The sequence below is a fragment of the Thermobia domestica genome, chromosome 4 (genome assembly GCF_964235325.1).
Source record: "Thermobia domestica chromosome 4, izTheDome1.hap1.1, whole genome shotgun sequence".
NCBI lineage: Eukaryota > Metazoa > Arthropoda > Insecta > Zygentoma > Lepismatidae > Thermobia > Thermobia domestica.
Window position 1 is genome coordinate 235,793,863 of NC_137457.1, and position 23,245 is coordinate 235,817,107.

Consider the following 23,245-nt stretch of genomic DNA (forward strand, 5'->3'; position numbering starts at 1 on the left):
TGTCCAAATTTTCCCCAAAATGAATTTAACATTAATTTAGCTAAACTCCTAAGTGCTGGATTATGTTGAATTTTATTTTCATCGAGACGTATTCCTTCCTTTTCATAAAATTGCTGAATGTACTTCTGCTTTAGATCATCTGTTTCACACCATGATGGCCATCCACTAGCTTCCGTTTTTGCTTTCAGGAAGGTGTTTATGTACTCTGCAAATAAGCCGCCACTTTTTGTTTCTTCATCATATTGAACATCATATGCCCAAATTTCATGAATATCTATTATTTTGTATCCTTTTTCTAATGCTTTTGTTACTTCATCTGCTACTCATGTACCATGAGAACTCGGTCTTCATCGCTGTGATTACAAGATGACTGGTTTAATTCATCACAACATGTACGACAAAGTGGAAACATCAATCTATCATTTGACTTGTAAGGAAGAACTGGGTGTAAGAGATTTTCTGGAGGTAGAACACTTAGTTTAACTAATCCTTCAATTTCTTCAATGGTGGGAATATTTGAATCTCCAGGCAGATAGATAGTAGGATGACGAATTGGAAACTTCTTAGTCTTACAAATATGGAGATAAAGCGAAACAACATCTTTGTATTGAATGGTTTCTCCTTCAGATTTTTGTGCTTTATGATACAAACGTATGGCATTCACACGTCCTCCATAAAAAGCGTCACGAGGATTTAATGGTGTTTTCTTTGTATACGGATGATTAATAACATACTTCTTCATCTCTTCATTTCCTGCCAATTGTTTTTTAAATTCACAGCCTCATATTTCATGCACTTCACAGCCAAAATCTTTTAATTTTTGGATTTTCTTCTTTGTTGCTTCATATCGATATTCCATGGTATCTGTAGCATTGTTATAGATGGGTTTATCTCTGTCGTTAGGGTAGCAGTAGATACAGCCATGTGTAAAATCGCCTTCATACTCCCACACGTGTATTCTTCCTTTATTGAGATCTGTCCATACACCATCTACTTTCATTGAAGCAATTCGTTTTTCCTTACTACGAGCAGCATTGGTAATTTGTATGTTTCTTGTTTTTTTCTTCCCAAGCTATCCATTGTACTGCTTCAATTGATTGGACATCTCTCCATCGATACCCGTTCTTTGGTATGATACCAATCGTATTTTCCTTTAAGAAATTTCTACGATACACCAAATTACATGCACTGGCGATTGTAATGCATTCCAGTAAGGGATTTACATTTGTTTCAGATTCAAATGTATTCATAAAGGAAATATATGCTTGGCGTAATACTTCAACATCCTGTACACAATATTTGATGAGTTTTTCTTTCATTTTAAAGGTATCGTTTCGATGTTCAGTATACCATTGGAGAAACTTGCGTCTTTCGTCTACTTTCATGGTATCTGCTCCATAATATCTAATGTCTGGAAGTGTACCTTCATATGTTTGGTTCTCACGTCGATTGAAAAAGTGTGGGAAATATCCTTTGCACGATTGAAGACCAAATGCACCACTTAATTTACTTAAGGGCATAGGAAGAAAGCTTAGTGAATCAATGAATGTTACGTTCCCTATTTTAATAGATAGAATTTTCGACCCATTCATGATTACTTCTGGAGTCCAATTCATCTTCTCAACCATGGTCTTAATGATGAAATGTGCATCATAGCCCCCCTTAGAATTATGGGCCACACATGTTACTGATTTAATGTTTGGACGTCGCTGTTGAAGGTGTTTTAGAAAGTCTTGTATTACATTTTCTCGGTCAAATATATTTTCTCGTTTTCCACAAACGACACAATTATTTTTGATGTCGTTATCTTCATAACATCTGTAACATGTATGCTGACTAACCAAGACATTAGGTATATGCTCATATATGTTTGCATCCTCATCTTTTATTTTCGTGTTTTGTGTGCATTCAATATCGTAAAACACAATCATAGCTTTCTTCTCCATGATAATTTTTTCATTGGCTTTTTTGATTTCTTCTTTCATTCACTTTCATGTAACACTCATGATTGGGTGGTACTATATCATAGCAAATGTTGCAATAAGTTTCTCCACATACGTGAGAACGTTTTTCTTTCACTACATAAATTTTCAAACACCGGGCACAACATTTCACAGTTGAACATAAAGGCTTTCCATTTTGATACGGCGCTGACTTGTGATAGTCATAGCATGACTGGCCATAAAATTCTCGATTACAATCATTGCAAGTAATATGAGTTTCTTTAAAGTCACATGGTGGCTTCTGATGACAACGATAACATACAGCTATACAATGTTTCAAATGTGCATGCTTGTTTTCATATTTCTTATGATAACTTTCGCAATAATAACTACAGCTAAAACATGCTGTCAAGCTTTCAATGACGTTGTAATGGTTATCTACGAAGAGTAAGTTTAAAGGTGTTCTTTCATTATCACTTCGTGGTGCTTCAAACATAACAAAGCCCCTATACACTGTAATTTTATAATCCTTTAAGTATTCCTGAAATTTACGAATTTGAGGAATTCCACCACCATGACTGAGATCTACATCAGCAGATTCACATAGGTCTTCTGCTTCTTTTCCAATTCTATATTTATATTGTTTTACATATCTTCTGTATTCGGCTTGATTTCTTCCCTTGTATTTTTTTAATCCAATGGCAATGACGATTGCATGTGCTAAACACCTTGTACCTTTGTTCTTAATTGTAACAATACCACGTTTTGCCTTTACATATTCCTCGGTATTCATAATATGTTGTTTCAATCCACCTTGTCCTCTCGGCATACGTACATGATGAAAATTTACGATGCAATCTTCATTTATAAGAAAAGCCGCATTACTTTGCAGTACTTTTTCATAACTTGTCCATAGAACTTCTGCTGAGAGATTTCTTGCTTCTCTGAACAACCAAAAAGGGCGATGTCCTTCTCTCTCATTTGTAATTGTTATTCCTACGTAATCATGCTGGTCCACATTACGTAGCAAATAATCTATTAAAGCCCATAGACTTGTTTCAATTGCAGTAAAAGGATTTTCACCTGCACGCACGGGGGCTAGACGGAATCTTAGCATTGTACCAGCCATATTATATCTTCTGTATTGTCTTCTACGTTCTTCTATTATATGAAATCTATTGTTTTCATCATTACGGCTGTTATTTCCAAACCCTACTTGTACATTTGAGTTTCGTTCTGCTTCAAATACGGATAGCAACTCGTCCATTCTTTTTTCTATTTCGTCTAATTCAATTTCTATTTCTGTATGTTCTGTATTAGCCTCAGCTAATATTTTCATAATTGATGGATATATTACTTCTTGCTGATGTTCTTCTTCTTTTTCAGTATTGGGAAATAAATTGGTAATCCATTTTTCTAGCTCAGTTTCGTAGAACTCATCTTCTTCTGTCTTCTCTTCCTCATTGTAAGTCTCTCCTATTATTTGGGAGAACGTTAAATTTAGCAATTCTTCTTCTTCTTCTTTTTCTATTGTTCTTTCTTCGACGTTTTCTTCTTCTTCTTCTTTTGCTCCTTCTTGTAACCATTTTTTAATTTGGGCAATACGTTCGGATGCTTCCTCTTCTTCTTCTTCTGTTATCATTCTATTACCTGCACTTTCCAATATTTCTAATAGTTGTTCTTCTTCTTTTTCTTCTGCAAATTGAATTTCACTAGCTGCATCTCTTTCTTCTTCTTTTTCTTCGGTATTGATGATCATCTCTTCTTTTCTTCTTCTTCTTCTTCTTCTTCTTCTATGAGTTCTTCCTCCTTTTGTGTACCTTTCTTCATTTCATCATCTTCTTCCTTCCTCCCCTGATGATCTACTTCTTCTTCTTCTATTCTAATTACGGCATCTATTTCTCTTAGAAGAACTTGCGTCTCTAAATTTACTTCGATTACCTCTTCTTCTTCTTCTTCTTCTATGTCTTTAATAAATGCGGTAATCTCTTTTAATAACTCTTGCGTACACTTCTTTTCCATTTTTACTCCCCGGATGTATATACGTAATGCAAAACAAAAATTTTCCGATATGTATATGTAAATAGTGGATATATAAGTATTATTTCAAATAGAATATAAATAAAAGCGCTTTAAAAGAATATATGAATAAATAAAAGAGGCTATATATATATAAGTTATTAACAATGGGACAATAATGTCGGTAAGGATAAGGAAAGTCTCATACACTTATCTTTATTTATATTCAACCTAAAATAAAAAAAGAAATGAACTGGTTACTTATAAGCATATTCCAAATAAATATAAACAGTATATATACACATAAATTTCAATTCGTTATACGGAAAAAGCAGAAGTTTCAAGGGAAAAAATAGCATACCTTTTAAGTAGTTAAAATGAATTGTAACTTTTTTCGTATTCTCTGGGAGTGAAACAAATGTATGTTCACAGTTTGCTTCAAGTGTATTATCTAATGTATAAACAATCTGTACGTGAATTTTATACTTATTCCCCTGGAGACCCCTCAACTTTAACCCCCTTAGATGATGTGTTATTAAGTTCAGAGTATCATTATTGAACACAGCGACCCCGAAAACTATGTATTTGACACTAATATCATTCATTTTAAATTAGTTTTACGTGTCTCGATATCAACCCTGGAGACCCCCAACTTCAACCCCCTTAGATGATGTGTTATTGAGTTCAGAGTATCATCATTGAACACAGCGACCCCGAAAACTATGTATTTGACACTAATATCGTTCATTTTAAATTAGTTTTACTGTCTCGATATCAACCCTGGAGACCCCCAACTTCAACCCCCTTTGATGATGTGTTATTGAGTTCAGAGTATAATCATTGAACACAGCGACCCCGAAAACTATGTATTTGACACTAATATCGTTCATTTTAAATTAGTTTTACGTGTTTCGATATCAACCCTGGAGACCCCCAACTTCAACCCCCTTAGATGATGTGTTATTGAGTTCAGAGTATCATCATTGAACACAGCGACCCCGAAAACTATGTATTTGACACTAATATCGTTCATTTTAAATTATTTTTACGTGTCTCGATATCAACCCTGGAGACCCCCAACTTCAACCCCCTTAGATGATGTGTTATTGAGTTCAGAGTATCATCATTGAACACAGCGACGCCGAAAACTATGTATTTGACACTAATATCGTTCATTTTAAATTATTTTTACGTGTCTCGATATCAACCCTGGAGACCCCCAACTTCAACCCCCTTAGATGATGTGTTATTGAGTTCAGAGTATAATCATTGAACACAGCGACCCCGAAAACTATGTATTTGACACTAATATCGTTCATTTTAAATTAGTTTTACGTGTCTCGATATCAACCCTGGAGACCCCCAACTTCAACCCCCCTTAGATGATGTTATTGAGTTCAGAGTATCATCATTGAACACAGTGACCCCGAAAACTATGTATTTGACACTAATATCGTTCATTTTAAATTAGTTTTACGTGTTTCGATATCAACCCTGGAGACCCCCAACATCAACCTCCTTAGATGATGTGTTATTGAGTTTAGAGTATTATTATTCAACACAGGGACCCCGAAAACTATGAGGACAAACATCGTGTACTTGAATTTAATCCTACTATCTCCTTTCCAACATTTCATTCATTTCTCACTATCACCGTCTCCATTAGCATAGCCAACATAACTGTGGGACGTAAAACTTAAAGATTTCCCATTAGCCTAATCGTCATAAGAGTGGAACGTAAAACTCAGATTTCATTTCATTGTTTCTCTAGTTAGATTTTAGCTCGGGGGGGTTGGGGGTGACGGTGGTTCACTGGTGGAGCGTTCACCTCTGGTGTATGGGGTCACAGGTTCAATATCGTGTTCCCATCAAGTGAACTTTGTGGTGCACAAACACCGTATACATGAAAGGTCGTACGTTCAAAATCCTGTTCCAATCAGAATGAACTTTGTGGTGAACAAACACCGTGTGCGTGAATTTCCTTCCATTTTTTCTGTTCCAACATTTCATTCATTTCTCATCACCACCGTCCTGGCGGGAGCTCATGTGGTTCGGATTCCACGTTAATCAGTAGGTCCACGTCTCATATAGCCTCGCTGCTGAAAGGGACGCTAAACTAAAATCAACTCAACTCAAGAACTCATCACCACCGTCTCCATTAGCATAGACGACATAACTGTGGGACGTAAAACTTAAAGATTTCCAACCGTGGAACGTAAAACTCAAAGATTTCCCATTAACCTTGTTGGCATAATCGTAGGACGTAAAACTCAAAGATTTCATTTCAATATTCAAAGATTTCATTTACAGACAGAAAGACAGACAGACCTTGTTGGCTTTATTGTGGGAGGTAAAACTCTTCATTGTTCAAAGATTTCATTTACAGACAGAAAGACAGACAGGTATGCATCATATTATCAAAATTAAAACACCAAGTCTACAGACACTTCTTGCGTCAGCTGATATGTAATTGCAATGCGAGCCAGAAAACATTCAAGAATTCCATCTTATCATTTTCTTAGAAATCAACGTACAGCGAACAGAAGCATCATACAAACTCGCTTATATGTATGTGTTTTTAACGTTAGAATTTCATCTCTATGGAACACGGAAACGCAGAGTAAATACATTGTCTAGAGTGCATCTTAGCTCGGTGGACGTGTTTCTTACCATATTTTTATACTTTTTTTTTCATCAGGGACCTCGGTGGCTCACTGATAAAGCGTTCACTTCTGGTGCATGGGGGAGGGGTCCCAGGTTCAATATTCTGTTCCAGCCAGATGAACTTTATAATGAACAAACACCGTGTACGTGGATTTCCTCTGGGTTCTCCCGGAGCGTTCACCTGTAATGCATGAAGCACCGTGTTCAAATTCTGCTCCAGACAAGTGAACTTTGTGGTGGACAAACACCGTAAGAATGGATTTCCTTGGGAGTTCTCCCGTTTCTTCCCACTTTCTTCACTTCATCATTTCTCATCATCACTTTCCCTCTTCACTAGTCTAGTAGTCAACTATAGGACTAAAACTCATAGAGATTTCATTTCTTTTTTTCTCCCGTTCCACATTTTTTATTCTATTATCATTACTTAAAGGTGAAGTGAATCGATGTTCCAGGGGCTCCCCCAAGCACATACTACAGGCACATATAACATTTTAAGATATAATATGATTTAACATACAATTAAATGTACTGTACCTTTTATCATTCGTTTAGCAGGACTGTAGGTAAGTCTGTTATCTAGTTGCAATACGAACCATCAAAACATTTGACAATGTTATCTTATCTGTTGCTCTTGAAACTAAACTATTTTAAGATGGAGTTCAATGTGCTAGCAAACAGAGAAAGAAAGAGACTAGCAAAACAGACATTCACATATATGTACGTATGTGTCTGTGTTTTTTTAATGTTAAAACCTGAACGGAACTATGAATAAATACACTTGTTCTTTCAACTGCCTTTATAACTAAATGAAGAAAGAACATATATATATATATATATATATATATATATATATATATATATATATATATATATATATATATATTACTTACCTATTTTAATAAGAACAACCGGTATCACAAAACACACACTACAGTTTTAGGCTGAAAACACAATCAATTGGTAGGCTTCAATCGTGATAACTGAAAGGACTCTGATGAAGATCCGGTAGCCGTCCAAGAGTCTTTGCGGAAGGGGGCGGGGCTTGGGAATCCAAATTAGCTAACCAATACAAGACGAATAGAAAAGGCATGTTTTTTCATGAACCTATAGCTGATGGTAACCCTAAAAGGCCGAAAAAGGCATGTTTCATCTTGTTTCTAGCAACAGACTGTTCTCACAAATCATCATTTTCCCACGCGCTCCTGTGGTATAGCCGTAAAATGGCTATGAACATAACAACTAAACAGGAAATGATATCGATTTACTTGTCATAACAGACATCATCATGTGAATATCCATATAACACATTTCACATCCTACGTTTTTAAACAATATGATATGCTATGAGAAGCTTCCGCTATTAGAATATGCTCAATCATTGGAATCCATTCGCAGGAGGTCTGGGGGAGGAGTGTATAGGTATGTGTTTCGTTATGAGACTCATATATTGTTTCTTGTCTCACGTCTTAAAAAATCGTGAAATACAATATTTACCTTAGCAACTAAGTCAATTTCGTGAGAAGCTTTGATCATTTGAATATCACGTCTTCGGTTCATAATCTACAGACACTTTGTGGGAATAGGGCCAAGGGGCTAAGCAACATGATTTTTCATGGGCATGTGTTTCGTTATGACACTCATATATTGTGTCTAATCCCACGCTTTAAAAAAATCATGAAATATAATATTTACCTTAGCAACTAAGACCAATTTCATACAATCTGCTGAGAAGCTTCGATCATTTGAATATCATGCTTTCAGTTCATAATCTACAGACATTTCGTGGGAATAGGACAAAGGGGCTAAATCGCTTATGCTCTTTGGCTTTCCAGGAGGAGTAGGGGGTGACGGGAGTGTCGATCCCAGCTCCCTACCTACGCTAAAATCAATACGTGAAATTATTATTTTTTTTTCATGCAAGGATTAATTCAACTCTAAATCGTGAAGTAATTGTCTTGCGCGGGGAAGACGAAGACCAATCAAATTGGAGTGCTTCGATCACTGAATATCAAAGGATTGGGGGTAAAGGTCTAAAATAGCTATTCAATACATAACGAAAAGACGAAAATCAATCAATCAATTGGGAAGCTTCGATCGTGATAACTAATAGCACTCTGATGAAGATCCGATAGCCGTCCAAGAGTATGAGCATCCAAGACTATGAGCATACGCTCTCACAAACCAACATTTTCCCACGGGTACCTGTGGTAGCCGTAAAAGGCTATGAACATAGCAACTAAAGGCTTGTCGAAACTTGACTCCGACATATTCGGCTTTCCAGGAGGAGCAGGGGGTGGCGGGGGTTCAAATAACTAAACAATATAAGATGAGGAGACGAAAAAAGCATGTTTTATCTTGTTTTTACATCTGGTAGGCGTCCAAGAGTATACTTCCTTATTCTAGCATAGCAACACACTGGTTTAGGCCAGTTTAAGGCCAAAATTAGGCCAAAATTTTCCCACGGGGATGAACCCCCTCTATTCTACTGCTATTACCTTTGAAAAGTCATATTTTCCATGTTTTCTACCAGAAGCTACCAAATTCGCACATTACAATACTTACAAGCAGCATACCTACAAAATCGATTTTGCGCATTGGTGATAATTTCATTATTTGTGACTAGCATTGTTGAAAAAAATAGCATTGTCTGTTACATTTTCTAGACTGACAACAGAGCCGTAGCTAGATTAGAGCGTCCGGGGCCAAGTAGGATTCGGCACTCCCTACATCCACCTTACCAGGCTGCTTTTTTTTCTTTTTTCTTTTTTCTTTTTTTTTTACATATAAAAGAAGTAGCTTTTATTGTTATGCTATGCTGAATTCTTATTAAGCTCCTTCGACAGAACATTGCAACAGCCAAGCGATCATTATGTATTCTTTTACAAATAAAAGCTGTTCTCAAGGGGCTTATTTTGGACTTTGTTGACTTGACAAAACTACCTCTGGTTGTATTCAGGTCCACTTGGAGAATATTTGTAGAAATTTACAACTATTTAAAATGTTTTATACTATCGATAAGAAATGATTTTTCAATACATTAGAAACTTTTTTTTTAATGTTCGAAATAGGTGACAGCCCAATTTTCCAGTAATATTTGGAAACTTTCGGTATATGACCACACCAGTAGCTTTTTAATTTCGATTCATTTACGGTATTATGTGAAATGTAACGGAAATTCAAAAGGAGCCTTTTTGCGAGTTTCTCAATATTGATCAGTGGAGGTGAAGAATATGTTTAATATTTGTATTTAAAATCCAAAATATAGTTTGGCTACTGTATATGTTTGAAATTATAGTAATTACTTAATTTCTTAATGAATGAAAATTCTGAATTCTTGGCCAGGTTGTACGTGGGGCCTCCTATGGTATTAACAATGGGTCGTAATGGAACTTCTTCTTGTGTATCTTCGGAAGGCCATAAATCCTTGGTGGTATTGAACCGGAAGGTTTAAGTTTCTTCTTTTCTTCTTCATTTAGAAATTAACAGGGCTGCTACAGCCACCAACAGGAGAGTGTACGCACCATATCAGAAACTCCAGCCATTTCGTAGAATTACTACAAGCATCAAGACAAACGCAGACTTTCTTAGAATTACCAATATCATATGATTTTTTTCTGAAGTGTATGATACATGAAAAATTGATAGAATTAATTCTTGTTATCTTTTCTATTTGTCACTACTCTTCTGACAAGTGAATAGAGAGAGTGTAAGGTACAATAATAACACCAATATATATACAGGAAGTTTCAAAACAACACCGACAACGTTTGAGAGGTGATTCCTGACACCAAGATAAGACAAAAAGTATAGACCAGCTTGGGTACACAAATGTTTCCTTTGGGAGTTATAGGCTGCCGTAAACATGAAAACATGAACTTTAAAGGTCCATAGCTCTAAAACTATGGGATCTACCGTAGTCGGGTCAAGGTTTCACTTAGGAACTGATATGTGCGCTATCCAAAAATACAGGTTTCAGAATCTTAAGGTAATAACGCAACAATTTTTATGGAAGCATTTTCGCTACGGGTATATTTGAACTACTCACTAACTTCCTCTATGAAAATTGTTGCGGACGTACCGCAGGATTCTGAAACATGGATATTTCTATAGGGCACATACTAGTTCCTAAATACAGTCTCGACTGGACTATGGTAGGTCCCATAGTATTGGAGCTATGATAACTTTAAAGTTAATTTTTTCATGTTTTCGGCAACCTATAACTCCGAAAGGAAGTATTTGTGCACCCTAGTTGGTCTATACTTTTCGTCTTATCTTGATGTCAGGGATCACCTCTCAAACGTTGTCGGTGTTGTTTTGAAACGCCGTGTATATATATTGGTGTTATTATTTTACCTTACGTTCTCTACTCGCTTGTCAGAAGAGTAATGACAAATAGAAAAGCCAACAAGAATTCATTCTATCCATTATTCGTGCATCATACATTTCAGAAAAAAATTATATGATATTGATAATTGGAAGAAAGTATTAGTATTATTTGTTTGTTTTCTGTATACAAAGAACCATTTGTGTTATTTATCTCATATTCTGGTAAAAATAGAGAAGGAAAAAGCTTTATGCGATAAACGGACGAAAGAAAACTTGTCAACGCGAGTTACGGAGAATACCATAAACGAAATTCGATGCGAATGACCTTTTCCTGCTACCTAATTCCCGCTTTTCTTTCAAAAACTCTACTTCTGCCTGCAGAAAGAGAAGACTTATGTTACCTGTTAATGGTGGACGTTTTACCCTACAGGTGAACACTGCTTGTAAAAATAGACTCGGGCTGACTGCGGGTGTACAAAAAAAAAAAAAAAAAAACTGTTGGATTCCTCTCCCCTACTCACTTCAAGTGTGAATATTTCAGTCATAGGGGATTTCCTGGACACATTCAAACTAAGATCTTTTAGTTCTTTCCAGTAGAAGCGCTAGTAGTGATTGCTAGATGAAAAAATGAGCGACTGGTGGCGAAATAGCGAAAAACTTGGAGAAAGGGTTGGGAACCAGTGTTGCCAGACCAGTCAGTTGGAAAAGCAGGAGATTCGAAGATAAAAAACAGGAGAAAGCAGTAGACACATACAGTGTAAATCCGGGGAGGAGGCAATAAAATTTGCCATTATTAAGGTGGCAGTAGTCAAAACAAGCAGTCCAGAATTCATTTCCGATGAACTACGTTGAGCAAATGAAAGGGAAAAGTCCCGATTTATATTAATATTATTTGATACACATATTGTTATTATTTGATACACATAATATTATTTGTGTGAAGTAAAACGTAGTGAAAGAGCAAAGTGGAGTGGGAAAATGTTTTTCATGCACGTAGAGATAACGTAGCTATATGGTACAGTCACACGTCATCGTGGCGTAAGACGATTTCTTGCTGATGATCGTGGAGAAATGATCTAAGCCACTCTTCCAATCCAAGTCCCAATCTAAACAACACTTACTTGTAAAACGCAAACCATAATGCATATATAAGATGACGTACAGTTGTATTCTTTGGATTCATATTATATACATTAAAGCTCTTTAGCCATATGCTCTACAGAGCTTTGTGTATTATAATAGAGAAATTTCATCTTTTCATGTGGGGAAACATTGAAAATTCAATATTAATAATAATATATTTATTTAACTTCTCGAAGTAAGGAAAAAGCAGGAGATTGTTCACTTTTCATTTTCTTTCGCAGTAGATCAGTAGAACGTAGAAAAAGCAGGAGATCTCCTGCAAAATCAGTAGATCTGGCAACGCTGTTGGGAACAGCCACCTTAACTAAAAATGTTTTAAAAACATATTTTACGAGACTTTTCTTAAACCAAGCAATAATTCAGAACTGAAGTATATAGGCCTACTCTGTGCAGTGCATTTTATTAAGAGTAGGACAAAAGCCCACAAACCTCATAAGACCTAAACGGCACAAGAGCTAAAAAACATTTGGCGGAACAAGACCTAAACGGTGAAATACTTAAAATTTAGGTCTAGTGCCTATATTTTCAGATCGTATGCATTTTAAGACTTATGAATACACGGATCACATAATATAACTTATTTATATTTACATAATATAACTTGTATGAATTAATTGAATAATTGATCAACAAATTCGTTTCATCGTTGGAGATACGAGAATCCCATCATAAATTCCTAAATTAGACCAGACAAGTTCAATGACGAGAAAGAAAAGAAGGGAAGTGTATTGAAAAGTTTTTTCTTTTCTACGAGTTGTTCATTTTACATTGTACACTACAGTTACGTCGTTTAGAGCAAATACATTTATTTGACGAAGAAGAAAATATATGTTTCTCTGTGGTACCTAATAGTCAATGTGTGCAAGTTGTTCTATAGGAAATGGTATATGTCGATTTTCACATCCTTGTTAGTTTAGCTGTTGGGGCCACTAAAGAAAAAATATCACACACTTTACAATAGAACTGACCAAACGTTGCGATGCTAATCACAATCAGGATATCTGAAGAAAGACTTGTTTAAATTTTTGCTATTGATGTTGTTCGGTTTTATTGTTGGGGCCAACCATTGTTTAAAAACAATATTTACTTCCATATTTTCTACCTATGTGGTCCATGGGTTTTCATATGTAACACACTTATGTATTTGTGTGTGTGTATGTAAAATATAAAATATGTTTGACCCAGTGTCTTCTATGCAAATAACAGGGCCCCAATCGACTGAATATGCTTTTCAAGTTTCTAGCTCATTTCCTTGGAAAGAGAATGCGGAAGACTCTCTAGATATACCAGTAAAAGGAATGATAACGTCCCTCACGGAGCACGTGTTAGCTCTCAGCCTCTTTCTTTCACTGATTCTTGTTTACATAGTAGATGAATAGATAGAAAGTAACAAAGGGGTGAAACATGCAGATTCCCTCTGAAGCCAAGTTAAAATTGAAGAAGTGTTTAGATCTTGTTACAAATCGATTTACCATAGAACTAAAATAAGTCTTGGAACTGATCATATTGATGTAAAAAATCCGAAAGAAGTAAAGACGAAGAGCTGAAATCGTGAATTTATTTTCAAAATACAGAAATCTAGAAGGAATATCTATTTAGCTGACTTTAACTGTGAACGAATTTTGAATATACTTGCATTCACTGAGCTCATATATATATATACAGGGTGGGCCATTTTAATCAATCCACGGAAATATCTGAAAAATGATAAAATATAGAAGAAATTTTTGAAATACACGTTATATATTGCTAAGGGGGAAAACCAATTCCGCCAAAAGTACTCCTCCCTGCCCCCCGTAAATGGGGGTAACGGGGGGTAACTTTGAAATGTCAAATGGGAACATGGGTCGAGTAATACCTCGTTCGAAAGGTCTTGGAAAACTAAGTAACGCTGTACCAAAAGATGTTTCATATTGTGCACCAGTTTCAAAATGGCCGCCATGATGTGGTTCGGAAACTCCAGTACCCGTAGTATGAAAACCATGGAAGGTAAATGAATGGAACAAAATTGAAATACGTAAATATCATAGGGCATATCGAATGGTGTGATCCCTGTGATCCCAGTGGCCTCCCTGAAGGGGTCTTGGGGGCTAACTTCAAAGTTTGAATGTCCGACCGGACAACGGTTCGGGCGTACGCTTGACCTACCCAATGCTGTTTGGAAGGCAGACTTCATGGATAGAGAATTGGTGCACTGAGTTAATGCGGATGGCCACAGTTACATTTTGATTAACTATTAGCACTCATGTCATATTGTGAGCTTGAGGGACGAAACAGTGTGTATGTATATTCCCGAAATGCTTTCTGAATAACCAGCACGCATTGCATAAAAGTTTCTGTGGCGACGGAGATTAGCAAATTCACACGTTTGTAAGTTCCAGCAATTGCATTATTCTACAACTTCTTTCGTATAACGTTCCTTCTGTTGTTCTAGTTGTTCAAGTTGTTCAAGTTCCCTTCTTCAAGTTGTTATTTGAAATTTTCAAGTTGGCCCCGGATACCTTTCAGTTGGCTCTTGGAGTCACCCCTACAACACCTCTCGATGTACCTTACGTCAGTTAGCTACACCAGTTTTTCTTCTGCTGATTTATCTCCAATCGCTTTCATACTACGGGTACTAAACCTTTTCTCTGACATGGATACTATGTTTCGGCGGCCTTTTGAGAACACTGCCATTTCACCTCAATCGTTTTCTCCTGCAAGATGTTTCATTTTGCAAGATTTATCAAACGAGGTACCACTCGACTCATGTTACTATTTGAAATTTTGAAGTTATCCCCCAAGACCCCTTCAGGGAGGCCACTGGGATCAAAGGGACTACACCATTCGATATGCCCTATGATATTTACGTATTTCAATTTTGTTCCATTCATTTACCTTTCATGGTTTTCATACTACGGGTACTGGAGTTTCCGAACCATATCATGGCGGCCATTTTGAAACTGGTGCACAATATGAAACATCTTTTGGTAGGGCTACTTTTGGCGGAATTGGTTTTCCCCCTTAGCAACATATAACGTGCACTTCAAAAATTTCTTCTATGTTTTATCATTTTTCAGATATTTTCGTGGATTGATTAAAATGGCCCACCCTGTATACATATCCTTCTTTTCAGGCACGAATGAGATGCTTTAGGAAATTAGGTCAAGATAATTAAAATGATAGTGTCCTCTACAAAATTTAAGGGGAAAAACCATAATCGAAAAAGCATCAGTCTAACTATAAAGATCAGTAGTACCTTTTGTCATTTTTTGCGACCATTATATGCCCCTTGTAGCGAAAAAAAATATTCATATTACAAAACAAATACCGTCCAATAAATGTCATAAATTTAACGGATCTTGAGAGATGAAATTACAAAAATTGTCAATGAGTGTGTCGCATAATATATTTTAGCTATGGAACCATGTCATCATAGGAATTTTCCGGTAACTGATCAGTAGAATATGAATCCCAAGTTCAAAACGAAAAGAAAACCGGCTGTTCGCGCTTGACGTGACCAAAATGGTTGAAATTATCATTTTATGTTGCTTTACGAGAAAGAAGAATAAAAATAAAAATTGGAGTAATTTTAAGCATGTATGCAAAAGTCCGCTATCTTCTTCAAATAGCTAAATTAACTTCAAGTGTTTCAACCATTTCTGACACTGATATCTCAAAAACCAAAGGTGCACACGCTAGCCAGTAGATCAGCATGAAAGGCTGTTAAGAAATTGAACAATATAAGGATTGGTTTAAGTTGGAAGTATAAAATTCAGTACATCCCCGCTAATAAGGAAGGAAAGGGGACAGTTACTGCAATATGCAAATTTTCGATACTTTGTTGAAAAATTGTCCAGTGTGAGGATTCGTTTAAGTTAAAGGTGTGAAATGCATATACAGTCTTCATTGAAAAAGACAGAATAGTGTTTCAGCGTGTTTTGAAAGTTTGCTTCTAAGGGAATAAAAAGGACATTACTATAATATTCAAATTTCGACTTTTTTTTTATTGAAAAAGTGCTCAGTGTGAGGGTTCGTTTAAGTTGGATTTGTAAAAATCCATTAATAAGCACTTCATTAAAATTAAGGAAATATGTATTTTGGCATTTTCGAAAATTCCGTTCCTAAAGAAAGAAAGGGAAGAAATTTCAATAATATTAAAGATATTTCTATAATATTCAAATTTCCGGTTTTGTGTTTTTGAAACACTATTCTTCTCGCGTGAAGAATGGGCACTTCTACTGTGTACATGCAATATACTTAGAAAATTTTAGTCATTTAAAATTTCTTGGTAATATATCTAGAGTTTACAAATATAAACAATAGGACGTGAAATCGAAACAAGGTTTTCCCAATTTCTTGGAAACTTGTCTTCATCATTACACATCACTTGATAAGCAAATTTAACAGAAAGAACTCACACTGAAATTCAATAAAATCAGTAAGTTAAGTATTAATTTTGTGTTTCTTTCCTGAAAAGAAAGCCTTCTATATTTTGACATTTGTTTCATCTTTTATACAGGTACAGCTGTGTATAAAAAGTCACGATCGTCATTACGAAGAACTCGAATTGACGGCTGAAATTCACTGCATTTAGCTTCATCAGCACTTGAAGAGCGACTAGCTGTAACTCTCTACGATGTTAGGAAACATTCGTATTTCGAAAATCTGAACTTTATAGCAAATGTTAAAGAAATAATTATTGAGTATTTAAATATGTACGTTACATTGTAAGTCTCACAATTGATTTTCCAATTCAAATATCTTACAGAAAATTTAATTTAATTTGTCCAATTATAACAAACTGAAACATACATTAGAATTGATATTTCCTTCATAAATAGGTATTTGCAGTTAAATATTATGACGATAAATCTATAAGGCATAAGTTAATAATCTGCTAATGCGCTTTTTGCTCTCGAGTAGACATATTTTAGTGAAATTGTCCACACTAAAACTGTGTGCTAAATTGTAAGTTAAGTTTAGAATGTGTTTGCTATTATAGTGCTTCCTCAACCATCACGGTATATATCAACGTTATAGCCTGAAGAATATTGTGATTTAGACTCTGCTTCGTTTGCTTTCTGTGGTAGAGTTTTTAAGGATACAATTCTACCCCATGTATGTTTATTTGTTCAATTTGTCGATGTTTTTTTTGTGGAAAATAGTACTAAGTATGATTAAAAATTATGATGAAAAATGTGTGATTTCTTCAAAAGTATTTGATCTGTGACCAGGTAAATACGTTACGCTTTGAGTTCTGAAAACGTAAGCCTATTTAAAGTGGTCCTGTCGTCGTTGCTTGAAGCATTTCTGGAATACATCTTTTGGGATGGGGTATAGCTACGCTGTTCAGTTGCACTAATACGTCTTCTCATGATTCAAATCAACCATTGGAGTGGTATTACCCAAAGAAGTTGTATTTGCCCTTATCAATAAACGTGGATTTGACTAAGAACCCTCGACTCTATGTTGTTCTAATAAGGAGCTGCCAAGTTTTCACTGGTTACGAATCTGCTCATTTGGGCTGCACAACATTACAAAAGTGGCAGATGATTTCCGGCTAGTACACTTTAGACGTATATTTTGACTTTGTGGTGCCTACAAGTGACGGGATGGATCAAACTTCGTAATCTGTGACTGCAATAGTTAAATCTTGTATTGAATAGATATCTCTTTGTTTTGATCCTTAATCGCAAATGGAAAGAGATACTACACTAATTAGACCAAAAGAATCAAACTGAGTTTGAACAAAGTAACCTTAAGAGTTAATATATGCTACTGCCGAAAGGTAAATATATTACTGTTCGGAACAGAAAACTCTTTAAAAATTACACGTATTTTTGTAATTTTATTAATAATAAATTTCAAAAAAGTAACAAATTTAACAGTAAATATGGAAAGTAAATTATCACAAATTTTTCACTCGTTTTTTTGAATTATTAACTGAACAAATTTTCCAAAGATTTATGAAGTAAACCTCTTCATTCCATAGGTACACATATGTGTACCTCTGGTTTTTATTTTTTTATTTTTTATTTTTTTATTTTATTTATTTTTTTTATTTTTTTATTTTTACTTTATTTTTTTTTTTGCTTCTATTCTGAGGCTTGCATCGTAGTAGAAACTGCTTTGTAACGTTTGTGCACTTCCCATCTGTGTTTATTACTTATCTTGTTCATTAGATGGCATCAACAATCATCATATTTCAAGCAATAGTTACAAAAAGAAAATGTGGACCGCTTAGTGCCAGGGCTGAAGAGGTTAAAAAAAATGTACAACTTTAGCACAAACTGTATATTCAATTTTACGATTTTTTTTTTTTTTTTGTCAGAAAATGATTTATAATACAGTGAAACATCCCTTAACGGACACCTTTCAATAACGGACACATCTATAATACGGACAAAGTTTTTTGTCCCGGCAAATTTATATGTTCTCTTATGGAACAAAACCCTCCCTTTAACGGACACTCTCAGATACGGACGCGGACAGTCCTTTTTTCCCCACAAACGTTTCAATAACCTCTTCATAACGGACAGGAATTATTCTGGGTTCTGCGATATATTACAGGAGACAGAAAAGTTTTTTTTCCCACAAGTGTATCTATCATAAGTCTAGACCTGGTGAACCATCAAACAGAACAGCTTCAAGCTGAACTTGAAATTCTTCTTTGTTTATGCCCGCAATAAACTGCTTTCTGATGGAAATCCTAAAAAAAAAAAAAAAAAAAAAAAAAAAAAAAAAAAAAAAAAAAAAACCTTCAATAAGTAATAACACTCATGCAGGTCAGTCGTAAGGCCAAGAATTCTACGCGAAAGATCTCTTCCCTAACAAATTTAGCCATTTTTCATCTGGGCCTTGCATCTTTCCCGACAGTTTCTTAAATAACAAAATAATGTTTGTTTTACAATAAGATTTTCAACGAGCAATTTTCCTCTCTTACTTTCTTGGAAAAATTACAATTTTCTTTTACTTACGACACTGGAACAATTCTGGGTTTGGGGTTTTCCCGGCTTTCTTTTCACTTTTACTAAGAGGGCGGGCCGACTCTGCTATTTCTTTGGGCCGGGCCGGGCTTGGGCGGGCCGACTCTGCTATTTCTTTGGGCCGGGCCGGGCTTGGGCGGGCCGACACTGTTATTTCTTTGGGCCGGGCTGGGCTTGGGCTAACCGACATGATTTCTCTTCAGGTCGGGCCGGGCTGTGCTGGGGCCGATTAATTGCAATTCTTTAATAATTATTGACTTTCGTTAAACGAAAATTGGAATAAAGCCAAACGTTGAAGAAGTGTGTCCGTGAAAAATGTTACAAAGAATACAATAGCTATTTACAGTTTGTGTTGCTTAGCGGCTCCACTTTCACTATAGAGCATTGCAGGCATTATGCGGTAAATTGAGCTCTGACCTTGACCTTCACTGAACTCAAAATATAACAAGAACGGGTGGGAATGTTTTGCCTATCGCTAACCAATATTGTCATCTTCACTTTATGCTAAAAATCATTTAAGATAGGTTTTTGTTACAGGGAATGGAGTTTTTGTTCTCTCGATGACATGCAAAGTTCTAGGAGGCAATGGTACCATTCGGGAGGCAAGCGTCAGGTTGTGAACCAGAGTTTAGAAAATGTTTCTGAGGGTTAGGTCAAATTTAGTACTAAATTTTGAGAAAGATTTTGGCTCTAGCTAATTTTTTTAAAAAAATATCGGGCCGGGGTCGGGCCAAAAACTTTTAAAATTTATCGGGCCCGGGCCAGGCTTGGGCCAAGAATTTTAAAAACTTATCGGGCCGGGCCGGGCCGGGCTCGGGCAGAAAATCTCCAAAACTTTTTGGGCCCGGGCTGGGCCGGGCCTAGGTACGTTCGGGCTGGATTGGGCTCGGGCCGAAAAATTCGGCCCATGCAGGTCTCTACTAAGAGGATATTCTTTGTGATTGGGACTGGGTCAATAAACATATGCACTTCCAATAACTTGCCTTTTCATCCAAAGAACAAATATATTAACACATTTCCCAGTAAAAATATTATTTAACAGGAGTATATTTCTCCTTCATCCCTCCCAGTAATTTAAATGCGTACTAAATAGAATATTTTCATATTGAATTTCACGTATCTGCATTCATACATAATGCATTTACTGTATATTACTGCATACAATTACCATTTTGAGACATTACATTTCTGTAACCTCTCTGTAACGGACACCTCTCAATAGCGGACAAAAATTCATGTACCATTGGTGTCCGTTATTCAGAGGTTTCACTATATAAAGGTAACCAAGAAATTTCTGATGCTTTTTCAGCAGGTCTGTGTTCCATTGGTCCCCACATCGTGAATTGAATGTGAACAGGGATACGGCGAAGGTCAGTTGTTGGTGTCGGTATATCCAACATACTACCTAGTTGTGGCAGTTCAGTTACACTGTTACTTGTGTAAGAACAGAGTGAACATGGGATCTTCACAGAGCGTCATAAGGGCGTCTATGCTGTACGAGTTTAAACGGGTCAAACGATGCTGCAGCGGGGCAGAAAATATGCCAAGGCTTTGGTGAGGGTGTCGTGAGTACGCGGATAGTGCAGCGGTGGTTTAACAAGTTTAAGGACGATGACGAAACACTCGAAGATGCATCACGTGCCGGAAGACCAACACATGTACAAAATGAAGATCGTCAGGCAGCAATTGAGGCGAACAGTGGCCAGACATGTGAGGGACTGGGACTACAATTCAGTGTGAGTGGAAAAACCATTTGGCAGCACTTCCATCAACTTGGGAAGCACTACAAGTTGGGTCGATGGGTCCCACATGATTTGACTCCAGGTCAGAAGGCAACGCAAGCAGAAACTTGTGTTTCTTTGTTGTCTCGTCTGAGAAAGGAGCCATTTCTGGACTGGGTGTTGACATGTAATGAAAAGTGGGACCTGTACGAAGCTCCATGGTCCCGTCCCATTGGTTAACATCCCATGAACCGGTTCCAAAACAGCCGATACCAGCACTGCACCAGAAAAAGGTCCTCTTGTGTGTTTGGTGGACTGCTCGCGGTATCGTGCATCGGAAACTGCTACCAGCTGGTCAGAGCATCAATGCAACTGTGTACTGTCAGCAGTTGAGCCGTGTTCAAGAAAAACTCAAAAACGTGGAGCCAGTACTTCTGAATCGCAAAGTCCTCCTGCTACAGGACAACGCTAAGCCCTATGTGCCTACTATGACCTGGGACACCATTCTACGCCTTGGATAGGAAACACTATTGCATCCGCCATACTCCCCGGACATTGCACCGTCCGATTATCACCTGTTCCATTCTTTGGACAATCATCTTAGAGGACGCCAGTTCAAACCCCTAATAGAGGTGCAAAATGCACTTGATACCTTCTTCGCTTCACGGCTCACCAAGTTCTACCGAGGTGGAATCGATGGCCTTCCAGAACGTTGGTAGAAGGTCATCGATGCCGATGGGGACTATTTTTGATCTTGCAGGTACGTCCTAGGTGACATATCGGTGTTCGAAAGTGGTAGGTGAAAAAGCGACAAAACTTTCTTGGTTTCCTTTATAGATATGGATTACATTTTCGTAACGTAGCACTTTTTAGTTCAATCTCCATCGTGTCGTAAAATGTAATTCAATTTGAGGTTATTTAACAAAAAAAGAAAATTGTTACAATTTACTGTTATTAATACATTATTGACACAACGATTTAAATTGCTGATAACGAATTTGTAATTTGTGAATTGTATTTCTTATTGTTTGTTCAAATTTAACGTTCCTCGCATTTTTACTAAATAATAATATGATAATTAAGAAAATAGAAATTCTTCTGAATAGCTATGGGTTCCTTATATCGGGTGTTGCAAAATAAGTGTTACAACTCTTGGGAGGTGACTCCTGCCACTGAGACAAGAAAAAAAGTTCTCTTCAACTTTCTGCTATCGGACATAGTTTCAGATCTACAAGGTGCTGAATGCGTGGGAAAATGGCTTTCGGATGCCAATAGTTCAGAAACTATCCAACACAAAGAGGGCGGGTAAAAAATTCACTGAAGAAGTCATACCTGCTCTATTGAATTTTGCATGTTTCACAATCCTACCGTGCACGCGCAAGGGATTCCCCAAAGGAACATAGGGAGTCCCGGATAATCTGCCAAATGAAACTTGGTCTAAATGGATATGAATTGATAGGCTTTCTACCAGATAACAATAATTCGTTTGTATTAAGTCGATATCTGGAACAAATACAAAATGGCGGACATCTTCATGCCCGTTGTGTGTGGTTGCATAATCGCCAGGTACGGATGCTCGCCAACAGTGACGTTCTGAGTATTAATTTTAGCGAATTTGTACTCAAATGCTCAAGAAAGACATCTGGAATGTCGGTAGAGCACAACATATGAAGCAGGGTGATTCACATGTGTGGAAACACTTAACGAAAAATGCCCAGAAATGCCCTCATACTCAGTAAACGTGAGTTCAAAGCGTCCGAAATGTAAGGATTAGCGTCAAGAACATGAAAGCCATTGCCAATTCACCAGTAATATTCCCTCAAACCGCAATATGATGTGCACGGTTGCATACCAATAAGGATGGAACAACTGAGGCCAAGTTCAAATTGTTCAATTGGACTCACAAAGAAACTGGGTAAACTAAAGGAATGTCACTAGTGGGATATCATGATCGATATTGAAATGTGGCCAATGTGTGCATTAATATCAACATGTAGCTAATGGATAAATGTCAACATGTCCCACTACTGCTGGGACACCTTCTCACATGCGAAAACTAGGAAAATAACGTTGTACCTTCTGCTATTACATCTGGTGCACCTTTTGGTAGAACGTAACTAGAACACGATTGTATCAATGTCCCTCTTTGTTTGGGACATTGTCCCACAGTCGACACATATGAAAAGAAATCTCTTAATGCATGGTTCAAATTCTGATAGAGCGTGAAAATAACAAACTTGTATCATGACCCACGTCTTCTGAGACATATGACGTACTCGAAATATAGGAAAATACCTCCAGAAATTCGTATCTTACACACAGTGTACATGCCAAGACAAAGACGAAAATGAACCGATTTGGCACATTTAACACTACAGCTGGAACACCATACATATGGAAAATAAAACGACATGAGAAATAGGAAGACACGTCTTAAAACTCTGATTGTTTACAAGTGTGC

General features: G+C 36.6%; 1 protein-coding gene across 3 annotated transcripts in view; it reads left to right on the forward strand.

The window, feature by feature from the left end:
• LOC145683917 (trypsin inhibitor-like) overlaps positions 1-18,074 on the forward strand; it is a 472,745-nt gene extending 454,671 nt beyond the window's left edge. For all 3 annotated transcript variants that reach the window (XM_081755596.1, XM_081755594.1, XM_081755593.1), the window contains one exon: positions 16,597-18,074. In XM_081755596.1, coding sequence (XP_081611722.1) covers positions 16,597-16,655 — 59 coding nt within the window. In that variant the 3' untranslated portion in view covers positions 16,656-18,074. The remainder of the gene's footprint in view (positions 1-16,596) is intronic.
• The last annotated feature ends 5,171 nt before the right edge of the window (positions 18,075-23,245 follow it).